The sequence below is a fragment of the Peromyscus leucopus genome, chromosome 6 (assembly GCF_004664715.2).
Source record: "Peromyscus leucopus breed LL Stock chromosome 6, UCI_PerLeu_2.1, whole genome shotgun sequence".
NCBI classification, from domain to species: domain Eukaryota; kingdom Metazoa; phylum Chordata; class Mammalia; order Rodentia; family Cricetidae; genus Peromyscus; species Peromyscus leucopus.
The window spans coordinates 66,146,592-66,166,569 of record NC_051068.1 but is presented as its reverse complement, the minus strand read 5'-3'; the positions used below and the strand labels follow the sequence as shown (position 1 = coordinate 66,166,569).

Below are 19,978 nucleotides of genomic sequence, written 5' to 3'. Positions count from 1 at the left end.
GGCAGCACTGGTGCACACCCCTAACCCCAGCACTCAGGAGGCAGAGCCAGGCGGATCTCTGCGAGTTCAAGGCCAGCCTGGTCTACAGATCGAGATCCAGGACAAGCACCAAAACTACACAGAGAAAACCTGTCTCGGAAAACAACAACAAAAACAAACAAACAAACAAACAAAAAACAGGCCAGCATTGTGTAATCCACATCAGCTGAGAGGTAGAACTTGATGGTCTAGTTTCTCAGTATAATCTTCTGAATACCTGCTTTGCAATCAACTGAGACATTTCTTGAAGAGCCAGACTTTGGGCTCCACCCCACATATCCTCAGCAGGAAGCTATTAGGTCAGAGTACAGTATTGACTTATTTTACATGCGTGTGCCATGGCGCCCGTGTGAGAAACAGAAGACAACTTGTGGACTTGTAGGAGTCAGTCTTTCCTTTTGCCATGTGGGGTCCAGCTCCGGAACTCAAGTCCTAAGGCTCGTCAGCACGCGCCTTTGCCTGTGACGTCACCTTGCCAGACAATGTGTCAATCACTCCATAATCCTGGAACCTAGTATGTAGCCCGGCAGGTCTCTAAATCAGGAATGATCCTCCTGCTCAGCCCCCCAGTGCTGGGATTACAAGCGTGAGCCACTCTAATCTGAAAGGATGAGAACTGGCGCTGGTGGCGGCACAGGTTACCGCGTGGAAAGGTCACGGTCACAGTCATGACAGAACCCAGTATCAGTATTCAGAACTTTATTAGGAGGAAAGAGGGGTGGGTGGAGAGGAGACCAGGCCTGGTGAGAGAGAAAGATGGTGAGGTTGGGGGAAGAGGGAAGCAGAGCAGAGAGCAGAGAGAGCGTGGGATCTGCATCCAGCTTTCAAGGCCCAGATTGTGGGACCACGCTGTCGGACATAAGCAGTCGCCAGCACCCCCTGGTGACTTAAGATGCAAGACCTCGAGCTGCAATGTGCAGGAGTGAGGGCAGGCCCCTAACATAATGTACTCTGTATTTGTGTGTGTGTGTGTGTGTGTGTGTGTGTGTGTGAGAGAGAGAGAGAGAGAGAGAGAGAGAGAGAGAGAGAGAGAGAGAAAGAGAGAGAGAGAGAGAGAGAGAGAGAGAGAGAAAGAGAGAGAGAGAGCTCCAGAATAATAACATGTAGAGGACAGAACTCAAGATTGGGTATTATCCTTAACAGCTATCATATCTTTTAATTTCCCCCCTCTTGTATAATATTAGAGGGACCAGCCTTAATATTATACATCCCAGGGGTTCAGGAGAGAGAACTACAAACGGTGAGGACTATTTTCGGGAAATAGAATCTCAGCACACTGAGCTCTTAGTCCAGTCATTTATTCTTCTAAATCTTCCTCTCCCTGCATGCCCTGGGAGTCCCGGTATATATACATTTACAAGCAATAATCCCTTGGCAGTGCAAAGCCAGGCTTCCAGGGTCAAACAGAGGGGTGATAAGAATCACAAAGAGGGGCAGTAATAGTTAATTATCATTTGCAACCCAAAAGGGAAGTGACTAATGGGGAAATGAATTAACTAAGGGCTAAATTTGGGGAATATCTAAGAAGAGGGATCTTATGTGCTCAACTGTAACCTTAAACGTGATTGGTAGAAAATGTTAAGAATCTATAAGTTGCTAGATCAATGGGAGAAAATAAAACTGCCTTCTTTTTTCCTGTGGCTCATATCTGTCCAAGCTATCTGCCATTTTTTCTGCAGGGTGGGGGAAAGTGTGCTCGGTCGCTAGGCAACCTGTGTACAGCTAGATGCCTCTGGTGATAGTTAGAAGGAAATCTGGGCCGGGCGGTGGTGGCGCACGCCTTAATCCAGCACTCGGGAGCAGAGCAGGCGGATCTCTGTGAGTTCGAGCCAGCCTGGCTACCAAGTGAGTCCAGAAAGGCGCAAAGCTACACAAGAGAAACCTGTCTCGAAAAAAAAAAAAAAAAAAAAAAGAAGAAGAAGGAAATCTGGAACTAGAGGTAAGATTTGGGAAAGGAGGAAGTAAAGCTTAATTGGCACATCCGCCAGGCCTTCTCAAACAGGTAGCCTGGATGCTTAAGTCTGTTCTTAGAGAGTACAGAGGTATCTCTGATAAGGTACCTAGCTCCATCTGGGGATGGACCTGGCCGGATGCTGCCAATGATGATAATTACAGGGAGGCTTGAACTGGGGTTCTGGCTGAGCATAGCTGTCAGCACAGAGGGTTATCTAAATATTCCTAGAAGTGGTTAGGTAAGGAGTTAGAGGTCTATAAAGTTAGTAAGGCTGTAAGAAAAGAGGGTCCGAGCTAAATTGTATAAAGCTATTCCTTAACATCCACCTGACCTAGGCAGTGTCTCCTTGTGGAATTTACCTTAAATCATGAGACTAGCATGTGGACTTTTATTACTGTTAGTCCTTGAAAGTGGCTAAGGGAGGTATCTGATTCCAGAGGAAGCCTTTCCTGAAGCTGTTCTCCAAATACCTTGAATGTGTATGTCCAGAGAATGATCAGTCCACACTGTTAGCCCTTCTTAGGGAAAAATCAATTGGGAAAAATATGAAGACACACATGATTTTCATAACAGAATACAACTGATATATAACAAGCCAAATTAACATCAAAAGCTCCTTGGAATTTGGCTTCCTCTGAAGGAATTCCTTGATCCATTCAGGTAGTGACTTTGCCATAACCAGCTGAGTTCTTATGATATATTCCTGCAGGAATTCCTCTGGGAAACCTCCCTTTCCCCGGAGACAGGGTTTCCAGGGTTTCTCTGTATAACAGCTCTGGCTGTTCTGGAATTTGCTTTGTAGACCATGCTGGCCTTAAATTCACAGAAATCTGCCTGCCTCTGCCTCTCTAGTGCTGGGATTATAGGTGTATGCCACCACCATCCAGCTACTATCCCACCTTTAAAAAAACAATTTTTAGCGGCAGAGATGCTCTGAGTTGACGATGCTCCAGGCCTGGTTCATTCAGCCAATGGTGCTACCAGTGAGATCTGCGTTCGCAAATAAGAAAACAAAAAAAATATACCAGTGGGGGTGCACACCTTTAAACCCAGCACTCAGTTGGCAGAGGCAGGTGGATCTCTGTGAGTTCAAGGACAGCCTGGTCTACAAAGTGAGTTCCAAGATGGGCTCCAAACTACACAGTGAAACTCTGCCTTGGGGGAAAAAAAAAACTTATATTTGTTTCATCTTTATGAGTCTTTGCCAACATACACGTATGTGCACCACATGTATGCCTGGTGCCTGAAAGGTTAGAAGGAGGGCTTTGGATTCTCTGCGAGTTGGGGGCAGAACCCAGGTCCTCTGCAAGAGTAGCAAGTGCTCTTAACAACTAACAGAGCCGTCTCTCCAGCCCTCAACCTTGACTTTCCAGACAGAGTCTCTCACTGGGACCTGGGCCTCACCAAGGCTGAGCTGTTTAGCCAGGAAACTCCTGGGGTCCTCGTCTCCCTGGTGCTGGGATTCCATGTACTGTGCTTGGCATGTTAACATAGGTGCTTGGGATGGACAGATTCCTATGCTCCATGTGCAAGCACATTACCAACCGAGTTCTCTCTAGCTCCTGTTTGTTTATTGAGACAGTTCTCAGGATGGCCTCAAATTTGCTATGTAGACAAGTCCTGATCCTGTCCCAACCTCCCAAAGGCTGGGCACAGGCATGGGCCACTATGTCCAGCAAGAATTTGTAGTTTTCAATTTTTTTTTCCTAGGGCACATTAACTTTTTTCCTTATGCATATTAAAATTTGTTTTGGGGCAGGCAGCAGTGGGGTATCAAATCCTGAATCTTGCACATGTTAGATAAGCAATTTGCTATTGAGCTGCCTAGACCCATAGTCTGGTTAAAACCCAGGTGCACACAAGTTACTCTGGGCAGATCTAAGCAGATGTCTAGAGAAGGTGGTATTATAAATTTGACTGTGAAGCCAGATGTTCAGACAGAGGGTGAGGATGATGATGAGGAAGAGTCACATCGGGCTTGTCTTTTAGCTGTCTTTACTATCATCATCCTCTCAAAGCACACTTTCTATCTTTTTTAGCCTCCTTGCCACACCTCAACAGCTCTTTCGTTGGCTGATGTCAATAGTTTTCTGCTCTTAGGAGCTGGGAGGGAGTACCCAGAGAGATGGATGTAGAGGATATCCACAGACAGGCTGACAAGTAGCGGGCACTCCGTTACAGGGTACCAGAATGTGACCCAGAATCACAGGTAGACGACAGGGAAGAACAGGTGCAAAACACATCCTCACAGGCAGACAGCACGTGAAGAAGCCTATCATAAACGTGGGTGGATATTCTGGCAGGACAGACAGCATGCCCAGCCATTAAAGGAATGCCAACCACACACGCGGAGTTGTTGTTAGGTTTGGGGGGGTGGCACAGGCGATTCCTCAGAACTGTGAAGTGTACCAGGCCATTGTGTGTCCCTTTACTGTGAAATGATGAGTCCTGGGTACTTCACCCTAGTTCCCCGCGCCTTGGCCACCTCTCTGTCTCACTGGTTGCTGCGGAAGGAGCCCAAGCTCCAGATCTTGATAGGCAGGCTTCACCGGGGGGGGGGGGGGGAGACGACGGACGGACGGACGACGTGTTCCTGGATGTGTACCAGCCTTAGCAAAGGAGATCACCTCCTTCCTTTTTCATGTCACATTTACTTCGGCTCTCAGATGCCCGCGGCCTCATTTTCTCTCTGGTTTTGCAGCTTATTTTCAGACACGTCCCTTGGGCTTGGGCTTTTCTTGGAGTGCTTTGTTCTGACTCCCAGGTAGACTTGGAAGCATCACCATTTATTTACAGGTAACTTTCCCTTTAAGCTAGCTGCTCGTCCACTTTCCCAGACGCCATCACTTTCCCGACAACACCTGCAGTTTCTAAGCGTACCACAGCTCCCATAAACCTTAAGTGCGCTGAGGAACTAACTGCAAGTACCGAAATGCTCTAAGTGTTTCCGTGACTACCGCGCTGATCCATGGGGCTTGTAGTAACCTAGGACTTTCAAGGCAACAACAAACAAATGAACAAACTACGAATCCCAGGAACCCCTGCGTCAGAGGAGGGTTTCCCTCAGTCTTTCAGCGCACCATTGACTCCACCTTCGGACTCCAACTCCCGCCATGCTTTGCACCGAGTTCCCTGAGGTGGAGAACGGGCTGTTGCAAAAGTGTTCCCTGGGAAGTATAGTTCTTATGTCTGTGAGGCGAGTAGTAGGCGGAGTGACTCGGCGGCCATTAGCTGTGTGTAGTTGCCTGGCGCTAGGAGCTTAAGTGAAGCGGGAATCCTTACTCGGTGTAAATCAGCCCTGGCCATGGGTGCCTGCCGAGGATAGCCCCAGAACACGGAGCAGGGGCCGCTTTTCGGTTCCCCGCCTTGCCCAGGGGTGGGGCCTACTAGGCCGCCGGGACATCCCGGGTCTCCAGTAGGCCTAGTCTGCGGGCAAGGGCGTCCCAAAGGCGGGAGGCGCCATGTCTCTGGTCGCTTACGCCAGCAGCGATGAGAGTGAGCCGGATGAGCCGGAGCCGGAGCCGGAGGAAGAGGATGTGGCGGCTCCTATGCCCGGGCCCACTTTGGGAGGCCTGTTCGCTTCCCTGCCCGCACCCAAGGGTCCGGCCTTGCTGCCCCCGCCCCCTCCGATGCTGGCTCCAGCCTTCCCCCCGCCGCTGTTGCTGCCCCCGCCCCCCGGAGACCCCAGGCTGCAGCCTCCTCCACCTTTGCCCTTCGGCTTGGGCGGCTTCCCGCCACCTGCGGGAGTGAGCCCCGCTGAAGCTGCGGGAGTTGGGGAGGGGCTGGGGCTGCCGTCGCCCCAAGGCCCTGGTCTCAGCCTGCCCCCCGCCGTGGGCAGTGTCGGACCCCCCTTGGGCCTTCCCAAGCCAAAGAAGAGGACCGAGCCGGTGAGGATCGCGGCGCCGGAGCTGCATAAGGGCGATGTGAGTATCGAGGGGCGCGGGGAGGGGGGCACTGCAAGCCCCATTGGGTTTAAGTTTGGGGGTAGGAGGGACTTGGGGCCGCTAGAATCCTCTTGGAAGGCGGTTAATTCAGATGCACTTACTTGTCAAGTTTGCGGAGTTAGGGTATCGGCCACGGGGCATTTTGGAACCCGGGGCTGGCTGGCAGAAAGGGTTAACATGGTATCTTTGGTACTGACAGGCCAGGGTCCATGCATAGGGACACTTCCTTCCCCTTTAGCATCTTCATCTCAGGTTGGCCTCTCCTCTTGCCAGATTGAGGTCAGGTCCAACGTGGGCATCTGAAGTGACAGCCGATAGGAGTTTAGTGCTCATGTTGAACATCCAGGACCAGTCTTATCCTCGGCCCCATCCCTAAAATAAGAAGGCTTGATAAAGGTGGTGAAGGACATGACTCTTGGACTTGTTTTTGAGGGGCGTTAGAGAAGAAATGGAATATTTATTTTTGAGTCGGTTTCACTGTGTAGCCCAGGCTCTCCTTGGATCACTATGTAGCCCAGGCTGGGCTCCAACTTATGATCTTGCTTCAGCCTCCTCGTGTTGGATTAAGAAGTAACTACGCTGTCCCTGACTTAAGACATTGAGAATGGACCCCCCCCCCCAATCTGGGAGTTGAACCTGTGGCCTCACACATGCTAGGTAAACACTCTTACACTGAGCTACAGCTACAGCCCTATTTCCAATTTTTATTTTGAGAAATGGTCTTTCTTGATTGTGTATAATGACCTTGCATTTTAGATTATTCTGCTTCATTCTCTCCTGTAGGTGGGATTACAGCCTACACAACCAGGTCTGGGTAGCTCAGGCTGGCTTCAGATTTACTATGTAGCTAAGGGTAGCCTAAAACAATTTTTTTTTTTTTAAATTGTGGTTTTTCCAGATATGGTTTATCTGAATAGCTTTGGAGCCTGCCCTGGATCTCGCTCTGTAGACCAGGCTGGCCTCGAACTCACAGAGACCCACCTGGCTCTGCCTTCCAAGTGCTGGGATTAAAGGTGTGTGTCACCACTGGCCAGCCAGGCAGGCACTCTTATCAACTGAACTACATCAGTAGTTCATGAATGAATCTGTATGAATTTCAGTTTCACCATCTAGGTTTTGTCAAGGTTAGATGAGTTTGGACATGAGGGTACACTTTCTAGAAGAGGCAGTCAAGCTTATGTAGCAAGTATCTTAACAGGTCTTATTAATAAAAACAAACCTGGAGTCAGGTATTGGAGTGAACGCTGAATGATCAGAGAAGCAGAACAAGCCATAGCTACCTCACCTTGCCAATTCCTCAGCTGATCCTGTTTCCTCAGACTGGAAGCTTCTGAGTCCTGTTCCAAATGGATCTCAGCTGAACTGCTGCTAAAAGCCTAAAGCCATAACCAGGCCAAAAGCTTAACCAGGTCTAATTCCTGGTCCTCATGCCTTAAATACCTTTCTGCTTCCTGCCATCACTTCCTGGGATTAAAGGCTCTTGTTACCACACTTGGCTGTTTCCAGTGTGGCCTTGAACTCACAGAGATCCAGATGGATCTCTGCCTCTGGAATGCTAGGATTAAAGGTCTCTATGCCACCATTTTTTGGCCTCTATATCTAGTGGCTGTTCTGTTCTCTGACTCCAGATAAGTTTATTAGGGTGCACAATATTTTGGGGACCACAATATCACCACAAAGCTTATGTTGTTTTTTTGTGTTTATTTGTCTGTTTTTTTAGACAGGATCTCTATGTAGTCCTGGCTGCCTTGGAATTCGCTCTGTAGACCAGGGTGGCCTTGGACTCACAGAGATCCTTCTGCTTCTGCCTCCCAAGTGCTGGGATTAAAGACATGTGCCACCATGCCTGACTTTATGTTGTGTTCAGATGTTTGAGCAGAAAAAGACAAGGCCTCTTGGAATGAAGGCTTCCTTTGATAAGAGAGACAGTAACCCTCAGGAAGAAAGTGTGTGAGAGCTCTTTGCTTTCTACCTTTGGTTACATGAATTGCTTTATCCTGGGCTCCCTTTGCTAGCTCTGCTTTTCTTTAGTGTTCTTTTCTGCATGGGCTGTCTCTGTTTTTGTTTCCCCCAGCAGGCGTCTCAGTGTTCCCCTTTCTCTGTCAGTCTTGGCTAAATGGCATGTTCTCAGGAGCATTGCTAGTCTACCTGCTTACGTGCGGTTGCCTCTCACATGCTTCTCCCTGGGTTTTTTTGATGCATGGTCCTACTATGTAGCCTTAGCCGGCCTGGAACTTGCTACATAGACCAGGCTTGGCCTTAAACTCAGAGATCCATCTGCCTCTCTATCTTCTGATTGCCTCTTCTAGAAAGTGTACCCTCATGTCCAAACTCATCTAACCTTGACAAAACTGAGATGGTGAAACTGAAATTCATACAGATTCATTCATGAACTACAGATGTAGTTCGGTGCTGGAGTCAAAGGTGTGCATTGCCTGGCCCTGCTTTGTTTTTCTCTGTAGCTTAACCACCATATTGTATACTATATACTTAGCTTTTCCCCCTCCTCTAGTGTACAGACTCCATGAAGACAGAGCAGAGGTTACTTCTTTTAATCCCATTATGTCCCTAGAACTAGCTCTGTAGACCAGGCTGGCCTCGAACTCACAGAGATCTGCCTGCCTCTGCCTCCTAAGTGCTGGGATTAAAGGCGTGTGTCACCACCCCTGTTCTTTTGGAGGTTATAATTATATTATTTTTCCCTTCCCTTCTCCCTCCAAATTCTTCCATGTATACCTCTTTGCTGCCTTTCAAATTCATGGCCTCTTTTTTCATTAATTGTTGTTACATGCATATATATGTTTATGCATATACATATATATTTCTAAATATGATCTGCTCAGACTGTATGGTCTTCTGTATATATGTTTTTAGGGTTGACCATTTGGTATTGGACAACGGATTGATTGGTATGTTCTTCCTTGGGGAGACTGTTTCTCTCACTCTCAGCATTCCTTGGTTGCCTCTAGTTCTTTGTGTAGGGTTGAGGCCTCCTGGGTTGCTGCTGTTGTCCTTTTCAGCTCCTAGCTAGGCAGTAGTCATGTTGGTGAGACTTGGTGGGTGTAGTTCTGATGTTACTAGAGACACACCCAGTCTCACAGCTGCCCGTCTTCTGCCACGTTCTCTGAGCCTTAGATGTGGGAGCTGTTTTGTAGATGTAGCCGTTGGGAATGAGTTTCACAACTCTGCATTTGGATTGGTTGGTGTGGTTTTCTGTAGTTGTCTCCATCTGTTGTAGAGAGAAATTTCCTTGGTGAGGGGGAGCACTCTAAGTTTATTCTCTGAATGAAGGAATCACAGGAGTTCTTTCTGGAAGGCTATTCTAGAATCTCCCATCTCCTTCAATCAGAACTTTCTTTCAGATCACTTGTCCTTTTATTCTCATCTGAGTTTGTCATTTCTTGGTCGAAGAGTTTACAAAAGCTTTCTGTTTTGCCATTGAAACTAACCTTGGTCTTGATTTAACTGGGGTTAAGAAAGCTCCGTCCATGAATGGAATAGAAACATGGTCTGGCTGCTGCCTTTCCACCCACCCACCCCCACTTTACCTCAGTTTAACTGTTATATTTGGGGAATGCATGAGGATGCTGTCACCTAAGCCAGTGTGTTTCTCTCCACATGACAGCTCTTTTCTTCATGAAGGTAGCATTAGAACAACTTGGTGGGACACCGTTAACCCCTGCACTCGAGAGGCTGGAGGCTGAGGCACAGAAAATGCCTGAGTTTGGGACCCCTTATCTACATAACCAACAGGGCTACATAGCAAGATCCTGCCTCAGATACCCAAAAAGAGAAAAAGATTTGTGGTGGAGGCTGTAGGCTCTTCCAGTTAAGCTGGTGAACGTAGCGGGCAGCAGAGGACCTGACTTGTGTGACCCACGCAGCTTCTGAAGTGTGGAGTGACGGTCCACTGGAATGCCAGCCCTAGCTGGTTATTTCCCAGTGTTCTGTTCAAGTTGCTAGTTTTGTTCTTTGAACATAACTCTTGGAGAAAGGCAGCCTAAGAATATTGAAGGTGCTCAGGTATATGTGACCTGGTCATTTTTTATTTATTTATTTTTTTTTGAGTTTTTCAAGATAGGGTTTCTCAGCTGGGTGGTGGTGGCTCATGCCTTTAATCCCAGTACTCAGGAGGCAGAGGCAGACTCCACCTTGAAGGGAGAAGGTCTTGGGAACCTGATATATTTCAGGGACTTTCTGAAATTTGTGAGCGCTTTATTTCCTGAGGGTTTTTGTTTGGTTTTGTTTTATCTTTCCAGACAGGGTTTCTCTGTGTAGTCCTGGCTCTTCTGAAACTCACTCTGTAGACGAGGCTGGCCTCAAACCCAGAGATCTGCCTGTCTCTGCCTTCCAAGTGCTGGGATTAAAGGTGTGCAATATACCACCTGGCTACCTGGCCTTGTAGCCTTATGTTGGTAGGTGTTTTGCCTGAGTGTGTCTGTATACCCATGCATGCAGTGTCCATGGAGACCAGAAGAGAGGACATGGAATCCCCAGAACTGGTTGTTAGTTCCATGTGAGTGCTGAGAATTGAACCCGGGTCCTCTGGAAGAGCAGCCAGTGCTCTTAACATCTGAGCCATCTCTCCACTCTGTCTGCATCCTGGTCTTTAAAGAGCTGTGCCCTGTCTGGTTCTAAGAGCTCTGATTCTGAACCCCATGTTGTGCATGGGCCCTTTATTAAGATCAATTCACGGGCTGGAGAGATGGCTCAGAGATTAAGAGCACTGACTGCTCTTCCAGAGGCCCTGAGTTCAATTCCCAGCAACCACATGGTGGCTCACAACCATCTGTAATGAGATCTGGTGCCCTCTTCTGGCCTTCAGTCATACATACTGTATACATAATAAATAAATAAATCTTAAAAAAAAAAAAAAAGATCAATTCACGTGAGTCTATTTGGTGGGTAATAGGGATTTATTAAGATATAAATTGAGGAAATACACTCACAAATACAGAACGGAGTAGACAGCTGAAGTCGTTCTCAAATTCACCTCGGAGGCAGGAGCAGAGAGAAGGGGCATGTGACCTTTCTTCTTTTCCTTTTAAGATGTCACATACAACAGCAGGAAGCACCACCTCCTTTGGGCTATAGGGTCATGGGTGGAACAAATTCCCCTACAGCCCTTAGTGCATGTTTGCAGGCCATCTTAGAGTTCTGTTGCTGTGGAGAGACACCGTGACCAAGGCAGCCCTTAGGAAGGAAAACATTGAATTGGGGCTGCTTACAGTTTCAGAGGTTTGGCCCATTATCGTCATGGCAGGGAGCATGGTGGCATGCAGGCAGATGTGGTGCTAGAGAGAGAGCTGAGAGTCCTACATCTGGATCAGCAGGCTGCAGGAAGAGACTGAGACTCACTAGGCCTGGCTTGAGCTTCTGAGACCTCAGAGCCTACTCCCTAGTGACACACTTCCTCCAACAAAGCCACACCTCCTCCAGCAAGGCAGCATCTCCTAATAGTGCCACTGCCTGTGAGCCTATGGGGGCCATTTTTTCCCTTCCTTTCTTCTCTTTCTTTCTTTTTTTTTTTTTTTTTTTGGTTTTTCGAGACAGAGTTTCTCTGTGTAGTTTTGGTCCTGTCCTGGATCTCGCTCTGTAAACCAGGCTGGCCTCGAACTCACAGAGATCCGCCTGGCTCTGCCTCCTGAGTGATGGGGTTAAAGGTATAAGCCACCACCGCCCGGCTGAGGCCATTTTCTTTCAAAACTACCATACAAGGATAAGCTCACTGTCTTAGAGAATTTTCTTAGAATTTGGTGCTTCTTATCTTTGCTGCAGGGGAAAGCCACCTACAGCGTCTTGATTTTTATTTCCTTCTTTTTATAGATCAGCTCAGAGTAAACTGTAGTCTAGCCCTCCTAGTTTCCAGGTTACCAGCTGTCTGTAATCACGGGGAGCGAGGGGAGAGGAGTGGCATGCAGGAGTGCAGTCCACAACCAACCTCGGTTATCTTTTCTCTTTGTCATCATCTGCTCCCCCCCCCCAGCCACTCCCCTTGTGTGTGTGTGTGGGGGGGGCGGGCAGGGCAGGGGTTGTACTGTGTGTGTGTGGCCCAGTTCCCAGTTCCCCTTGAATTCAAGATCCCTTTTGTCTTACCTTCTCTAGTCCTGGGATTGTAGGAATGTGCCCACAAGCTCAGCTTCTCTCACCTTTTGACTTAAGTAGGAAATGATCCATGGAGAGGTGATTGTCTGCTTTCTCCCCTTTCTTGCTCTTCTTGTTCTTACTGTGAGGTCATTGGTTGATTTCCTAGGCCCAGAGGATGAAGATACTGAAAATGACAGACTTAGGATAACAAGTCTTATGTGAGAGTTCTTTTCTCATATAATATATTCTGACACAGATTTTAGGTTGATTCTTTGGAGCATGGTGGCACACACTTTTACTTTTCAGCACTTAGAATGGAAAGGCAGGTGGGACTCAGTCTGGTCTACATAGTGAGACCCTGTTTCAAATAGCAACAACAATAAATTTCAGGGTTGGGGCCTGCTAATGTGTGTGGGAACCTGCTGAAGGTGTTGGCACAGCACTGAGCTCTTTTCTCTCCCCTTCAAAACAAGGTCTAGCCTAGGCTGCCAGCACCTCCCCTATGTAGTGGAGGATGATCTTCCACTTCTCTCCTGTCTTCACCTCCCAGGTGCTAGGGTTACTGGCATGCACATGCTCTGCCTCACCCATTGTGTGCTACGCTCCTAACTCCAGTTCACCTAGAAGGAAACAGGTTTAGACAACAAAGGCAAGTTGCCCCAAACCGCATAGTTTTGAAGTGGTGGCAGAGGTTATATTTGAACCTAGGTGTGCTTTGCTCTGTCTTGGTATTTACTGAGAAGGTGAGGAGAAGGCCCATAGGTAGGCAGAAATCAGAAAGGAAGATAAACAAGAAGTAAAATAGAGAAAACAAAATCCTAACCCAAGGGCAAATAAGAGACCAAAGAGTTCAAGAAGTTGATGAATCTCGCTAATGGGATAATAGTATAATTCACTTGGAGTCTGGAGAGGTGGGTGTCTGTTCTTAACCTTGATTTCCTCCTTGGCTGCTGGCCCTGATAGCTAGTGATTGCCTTTTGGAGAGTCTCTGAGAACCAGAGCCTGAGAAGATAAGAGGAGGCCTGCCATGGGGAGTGCGGCACTGAGAGATGAGCAGATCCCCCTGGACCTAGCCTAATGGAGTATGTCTGTTTCCGTTCTTGCTCAGCAGTCTCTGCGTGTGTAGAGTGTCACTCTTGGCAGCTGGAGAGGGCAGCGGTGGCCACTGAGCTTTAGTTTCCTGTGAGGCTAAAAAGAAATAATAATGTCACTCCCCACTGTGGTCTTACTCAGTAGTCCAGGCTGGCCTCCTGTTGTGTGGCATTATTCCTGGGGAGTTAGGAACAAACGTCTCCTTACCCCAGATAGGGAGCCTACAACAGAGCAAAATATACTACCAGAGTCTAACTCGGTACATCATTGAGGTTATTGGGGTTATAAGTATTCACAACTCAGAAGTAGGTGTGTCACTGAAAGTTCATTGTCGCATGCTCACAAAAGCTGACACTCCAGAGCTCTGCAGGACATGTAGGCGGCTCCACAGTACAGCCATCTGTACTGTCTATACTCTTTTTTTTAAGATTTTATTTATTTATTTATTTTATTTTATTTATTTATTTAATTTATTTATACAGTGAATGTTCAGCCTGCAGGACAGAAGAGGGCACCAGATCTCATCATAGGTAGATGGTTGTGAGCCACCATGTGGATGCTGGGAATTGAACTCAGGACTTCTGGAAGAGCAGTCGGTGCTCTTAACCTCTGAACCATCTCTCCAGCCCCTGTCTATGCTCTTTATAAATGGAGAAGGTCTTGGGAACTTGGTAAATTTCAGGGACTTCCTGAAACTTGTGAGCTCTTTATTTCCTGAGTTTTTTGGTGGTTGGTCCCCCCCCCCCTTTTTTTTTTTTTTTGGCCTTTTGAGACAGGATTTTTCTGGGTAGGCTGTCCTGGAACTGATCATCCTGGCTTGGAACTCAAAGTTCTGCCTGCCTTTGCCTCCCGAGTGCTGGGATAAAAGGCATTTACCATTACTGCCTGGCTAGTCTTTTTTAAAATGTACTTAAAAAAAAAAAGTTGAGGCCGGGCGGTGGTGGTGTACACCTTTAATCCTAGCACTCAGGAGGCAGAGCCAGGTGGATCTCTGTGAGTTCAAGGCCAGTCTGGTCTACAGAGTGAGATCCAAGACAGGCACCAAAACTACACAGAGAAACCCTGTCAAAAAAAAGTCAAAAGAGCTGGGCACGGAGGTACAAGCCTTTAATGCCAGCACTGGGAGGCAGAGGCAGGTGGATCTCTGAGAAGGCCAGCCTGGTCTACAGAGCAAGTTCCAGGAAAGTCAGGGATATGCAGAGAGATTCTGTTTAAAAAAAAAAGAAAGAAAAAAAAAAAAAAACCCTATTTTTTTTTTTTTTTTTTTTTTTTGAGACAGGGTTTCTCTGTGTAGCTTTGTGCCTTTCCTGGAACTCACTTGGTAGCCCAGGCTGGCCTCGAACTCACAGAGATCCGCCTGGCTCTGCCTCCGAGTGCTGGGATTAAAGGCGTGCACGCTGCCTATTTTTTTTTTTTTTTTTGTGTGTGTGTGTGTGTGTGTGTGTGTGTGTGTGTGTGTGTGTGTGAGAGAGAGAGAGAGGAGAAGAGAGAATTTATGCCCTTGTGTAGAGGTCAGAAGCAGGTGTCAGATCCTCTAAGAACTGGAGTTACAGGCAGTTGTGAGCCACCACTGTGTCTGTTTTTTCTTTTTTCTTTTTTAATCTAAGCTGTAGATCGTAAACTCAGGTCCTAATGCTTGTATGCAATTACCTACCAAGTCAGCTCCTGACCTGAATTGTGGTATTTTTTACTGTTTATATGAAGTTTTCTTCTCCTGTAGGAGCATATGATTTACTTATGAAAAACAAAGCTTTTGGTTTTTTGCTATCATTCCTTAGCACACAAGCATCAAATTAGCATGTCTTGGTATTGTGTGCAGAGATCGGGGAGCAGGGTCACATGTTATAAGTTGGCCTGATTTCTATCCCTGGAACCTACATGGTGAAAGAAGAAACCTGATTTCCACAGGTTGTCCTCTGACTTCTACTCATACACATGGTATACTCACACCCCTAAAATAAAAATGTTAAAAAAAAAAAAGACAGAAAAGAAAAAATTAAAATTACTCACTAGAATTTCATTAAAAATCATTAAATGAAGTCTAGCAAGATGGCTCAGCACTTACCATCAAGCCTGACAAGCCGAATTCAGTCCCCAGGACCCACAGGGAAAAAGGAAAGAATCACCTCTGAAAAGTTGTCCTCTGGCTGCCACACTAATGCCATGGCATGCACATACGCATGCGTGTCAGTCCGTCTGTCCATCGTGCGTGCGTGCGTGTGTGCGTGTGTGCGTGCGCGCACGCGCATATGAGTAGCCAGCAATCTCTAGATCCAGAAGTAGTGAGTGACATTAGAAATGGTCAGTCATACAGGGTTGTTTGTGTTTGTGTCTAACAGATAAACTCAGAGCCAGGCGATATTGGCACACTTTTAATCCCAGCCCTCTCAAAGGTAGTGTATTAGCCTTAGGACAGATTGTCTCCACTGTCACAGTGGCCACTGTGTTTCACAGGATCTGAGAAGTGAGGACATGCCTTTACAAGGCATGCTGTCGTGCCTGTAATCTGAGCACTTGGGAGGCGGAATCATGATTGCTGAGGGTTCAGTGTAGTTTGGGCTGCAGAGTGAAATGTTGTCTCCAAAAAACAATGAGAAACCCCACGGACACAAAGAATGATCATTGGTTGCCCCGGTGCTGCCAGTAGACCTGTTACAGCGGGTGCTTTAGTTTAGATGTTCCCAGGACTCCATGCTAACCCAGGGGGGCAGGTGCTGGGGCTTTACTTGGCTCTCCAGGATCAGAAGAAGTTGAGGTGGGGGGGGGGCGCTGTTGTGGGTAGGTGGGTAGGAAGAAATGGGGATTGAAGAGAGAAAGGTTGAACATGCCCAGATGCTGGGGTTCACACCTTTTTCTTGGTTGAGTAAGTCATTGTGGTGAGTCAGAGAATAATAAGCCCTGAGCTCTGCTGGGAACCTTCCTTAGTTATGTGCATTTTCATGAACAGTAGCCCATGCAGTCTCAGCACCACTGTGACAGGGATGAGTAGTATTCCAGCTAGCCTTGGGGGTGAGGACTGACAGAACCCCTGTGTTCTGATCTGTGCTATTCCCTGTGAGACCCCATGTAATTTAGTGTGGCCCTCAGGGTTGTACACCGTCAGTATGGTGTTCCTTTCCAAGCACAGAAGCCCAAACTGGCACAGGTTCTGTCGGCCTTGCCACTCTCTGGACTTCTGAGCTATGAAATTGAAATTATGTCACTGGGAGGAGGGCTGGGGAGGTGGCTCAGTTGCTTGAGTGTTTATGTAGCATGCAAATGAGGGCCTGGGTTTGATTCCCAGCACCACATACCTGTAAATCCAGCACTCGGGATGTAGAAGCAGGAGGATCAGGACTTCAAGGTCATCCTTGGCTATTTAGGGAGTTTAAGGGCAGCCTGGGCTACATGAGATCATGTTTCAAACAAATAAGATCAAAGCACTAATACTGGAGGGATCACTGTTGTGGGGTGGTGGTGGTGGTGGTGGTGGTGGTGGTGGTGGTGGTGGTGGTGGTGGTGGTGGTGGTGGCGGCGGTAGTGCACACCTTTGATCGCAGCACTTGGGAGGCAAAGGCAGGCGGATCTCTGGGAGTTCAAGGCCAGCCTGTTCTACACAATGAGTTCCAGGACAGCCAGGAATACACGCGCGCGCGCATGCACGCACACACACACACACACACCACACACACACACACACACACACACACACACTGACTTGAGAGATAGCTCAGCAGTTAAGAGCACTGGCTGTTCTTCCAGAGGTCCTGAGTTCAATTCCCAGCAACCACATGGTTGGTCACAACCATCTGTAATGAGATCTGGTGCCGCCTTCTGGCCTGCAGGCATACATGCAGGCAGAACATTGTATATAAAATAAATAGATAAATCTTAAAGAAAGAAAGGAAGGAAGGAAGGAAGGAAGGAAAGAAGAAAGAAAGAAAAAGAAAGAAAGAAAGTCACTATTAATATATAGCAGGCATTTGGTCAGTGGTCAGTGTCTCCTTTGCTGCCCTTTATTTTTCACATTTAGGGTTAAGACAGATTTCCCTTTAAGTGTGTTTTGTTTTTAATATTTTGGCAGCAGTTAGCAATGAAAATCACTGTGTCTCTGATTGCCAGGTGGTGGTGTTCCAGTGTGAGATACAGCCATTGTTGTCAGAATAAAGACAGAAAGATGTGTGAAATATGTCACATTTACACAGCAAGTGCTGGTGAGCAGTTGGTATGATGTCACTGCAGACAGATAAGTGACATGAGTGCAGAAGGCTTCTTGGGATCTTAGAGTCAGGAACAGGGTAACCATACCAAACACACTGAAAGGACACAGAGAGACACCGGTCATATGGGCACCAGGAGTCAGTGAGAACCGGAAGAGCTTAAAGTACAGTCAATTGACAGTTTATAATTAATTGTGTGTATTTTTTGGAGCGTAGGATGAAATCATAATTTATGAACAGTGTGGTATAATCAAGGTAATTAACATATTCGCTGGGCGGTGGTGGCGCACGCCTTTAATCCCAGCACTCGGGAGGCAGAGCCAGGCAGATCTCTGTGAGTTCGAGGCCAGCCTGGACTACCAAGTGAGTCCCAGGAAAGGCGCAAAGCTACCAAAAACATATTCATTGTGCCAAATATTTATTTTTGTGGTAAGAGCATGTGCAGTTCACTGTTTTAGTATTTCTGGAATGTAAATACTCTGTTTACAGCATCATCATGTCTCCATTCTTCCCATTTCACAACTTTACAATGGTCATTCTTTCTGCTTCTTTTCCCTTTACCCTGGCTAAGGACTGAACCAGTGTCTTGTATATGTCAAACAAACCCTCTCCCACTGAATTATATCACAAGCCTTCCTTAAAAATTTTAAAATTGCACTTACTTTGTGTATGGGTATAGGTGTGGGTGTGTGCATGGCATGGAGCATGTATAGAAGTCCCAAGAACGTCTTGTGGGAGTCAGTTCTTTCCTTCCATACTGTAGATCCCAGGGATTTGGGTTTGGGTCATCAGGCTTGGTGGCAAACACCCGTATTTGCTGAGCCATCTTGCCGTCCCCCAGCCCTGTGTTTTAAAGGCTGCTATTCATTGTTATGGATACTATATTTTCTTTATCCACTTAGCTGTTGATGGGCACTTAGGTTATTGTGGATGCTGCTGCTGTGAACATGGACGTGTTTTCCTCACTGCACAGCTTTCCAGTTTGGGGGTAGGTAGATACAGAGTAGATTGGTAATTCTCCTATTAGGGGTGTGGATTAACCCAGGGCCCTCCACATGCTGACCATGTGCTCCAGCACTGTTCCACCCACCTCCTGTGGTCTTAGTTATTAGAAGCCTCCGAAGCCAGATATGGTGGTGTGTTCCCTAAACCCAGCACTCAGAAAGCCGGAGCAGGAGGATCATTACAAGTTCAAGGTCACCAAGAGTTCCCTCAAAAAGCCCACATAAACTCCATACAATAAGGTGCTGTGGTTTTCCATAATGGCTGTACTCACCGAGGGACACTTGAACTACACCTGTTTTGTTTTTGTTTTTAAAGATTTATTTATTTATTGTGTATTCAGTGTTCTGCCTGCATGTCTTCCTGAAGGCCAGAAGAGGACATCAGATCTCATTGCAGATGGTTGTGAACCATCATTTGGTTGCTGGGAATTGAACTTAGAACCTCTGGAAGAACAGCCAGTGCTTTTAACCACTGAGCCATCTCTCCAGCCCCTTATTTTAAACTTTTTTTTTTAATAATTTTTATTTTGTGTGCATTGGTGTCAGTTCCCCTGGCACTAGTTACAGACAGTTATGAGCTGCCATGTGGGTGCTGGGAATTGAACCTGAGTCCTCTGGAAGAGCAGCCAGTGCTCTTCAGGGCTGAGCCATCTCTCCAGCCCTGAGCATCTAGTACTCTTGATACCTAGGCTTTACCATGACAGTTATTGGGAACTTGCTCTTTTTTTTGAAACAGGGTCATGCTGGCCTTAAACTCACAGAGCTCTTCGTCCCTCTGCCTCCTGAGTGCTGGGATTAAAGGTGTGCACTGCCATGCCAGCCTTACCTTTACTTTACAGATGCTAGACCAAGACCATGGAAAAATGAATTTGGGAAGTCATTTTTTTAAAAAAATAATTTATTTTTATTTTATGTGCCTTGGTGTTTTGCCTGCATGTCTGTGTGAGGGTGTCAGATCTTGGAGTTACAGACAGTGGTGAGCTGCCACGTGGGTGCTGGGAATTGAACCAGGGACCTCTGGAAGAGCAGTCAGTGCTCTTAACCTCTGAGCCATCTCTCCAGCCCCCGGGAAGCCATTTTTGATGTTATAGTTGTTGTTGTTGTTGTTGGTGATCGTGTTCTTACTCACTTGGGAAGTAGTTTTTAATTTTAAGCTTTATTTGTTTTAAAGATGTGTGGGTTTTGTTTGTTTGTTTGTTTTTGTTTTTTCAAGACAGGGTTTCTCTGTGTAATAGCTCTGACTGTCCTGGAACTCACTTTGTAGACCAGGCTGGCCTTGAACTCAGAGATCTGCCTCTGCCTCTGAAGAGTGCTAGGATTAAAGGTGTGTGTCACCACTGCCTGGCAAGATTTAAAAAAAAAAAAAAAAATTATTTATTTATTATGTATACAGTGTTTTCTGTCTGCATGTGTCCCTGCAGGCTAGAAAAGGCACCAGATCTCATTACAGATGGCTGTGAGCCACCATGTGGTTGCTGGGAATTGAACTCAGGACCTCTGGAAGAACAGCAGCCAGTGCTCTTAACCTCTGAGCCATCTCTCCAGCCCCAATCTGGCAAGATTTTAAAAATCTTAAAAAACAAGTAAAAGCCTTTGCTATTCTCATGCCTTTCATTTTTCCTCAATTTGAAGATGTTGAGAAACTGGTAGTGCGCTAAT

General features: G+C 46.9%; 1 protein-coding gene across 1 annotated transcript in view; it reads left to right on the top strand.

Annotated features, from left to right (window-relative positions):
* Positions 1 to 5,141: 5,141 nt before the first annotated feature.
* Positions 5,142 to 19,978, top strand: part of Prcc (proline rich mitotic checkpoint control factor) — a 30,559-nt gene continuing 15,722 nt past the window's right edge. Inside the window, exon 1 of the mRNA XM_028857619.2 lies at positions 5,142 to 5,916. Within this exon, the coding sequence (XP_028713452.1) occupies positions 5,455 to 5,916 (462 nt within the window). The 5' untranslated portion in view covers positions 5,142 to 5,454. The remainder of the gene's footprint in view (positions 5,917 to 19,978) is intronic.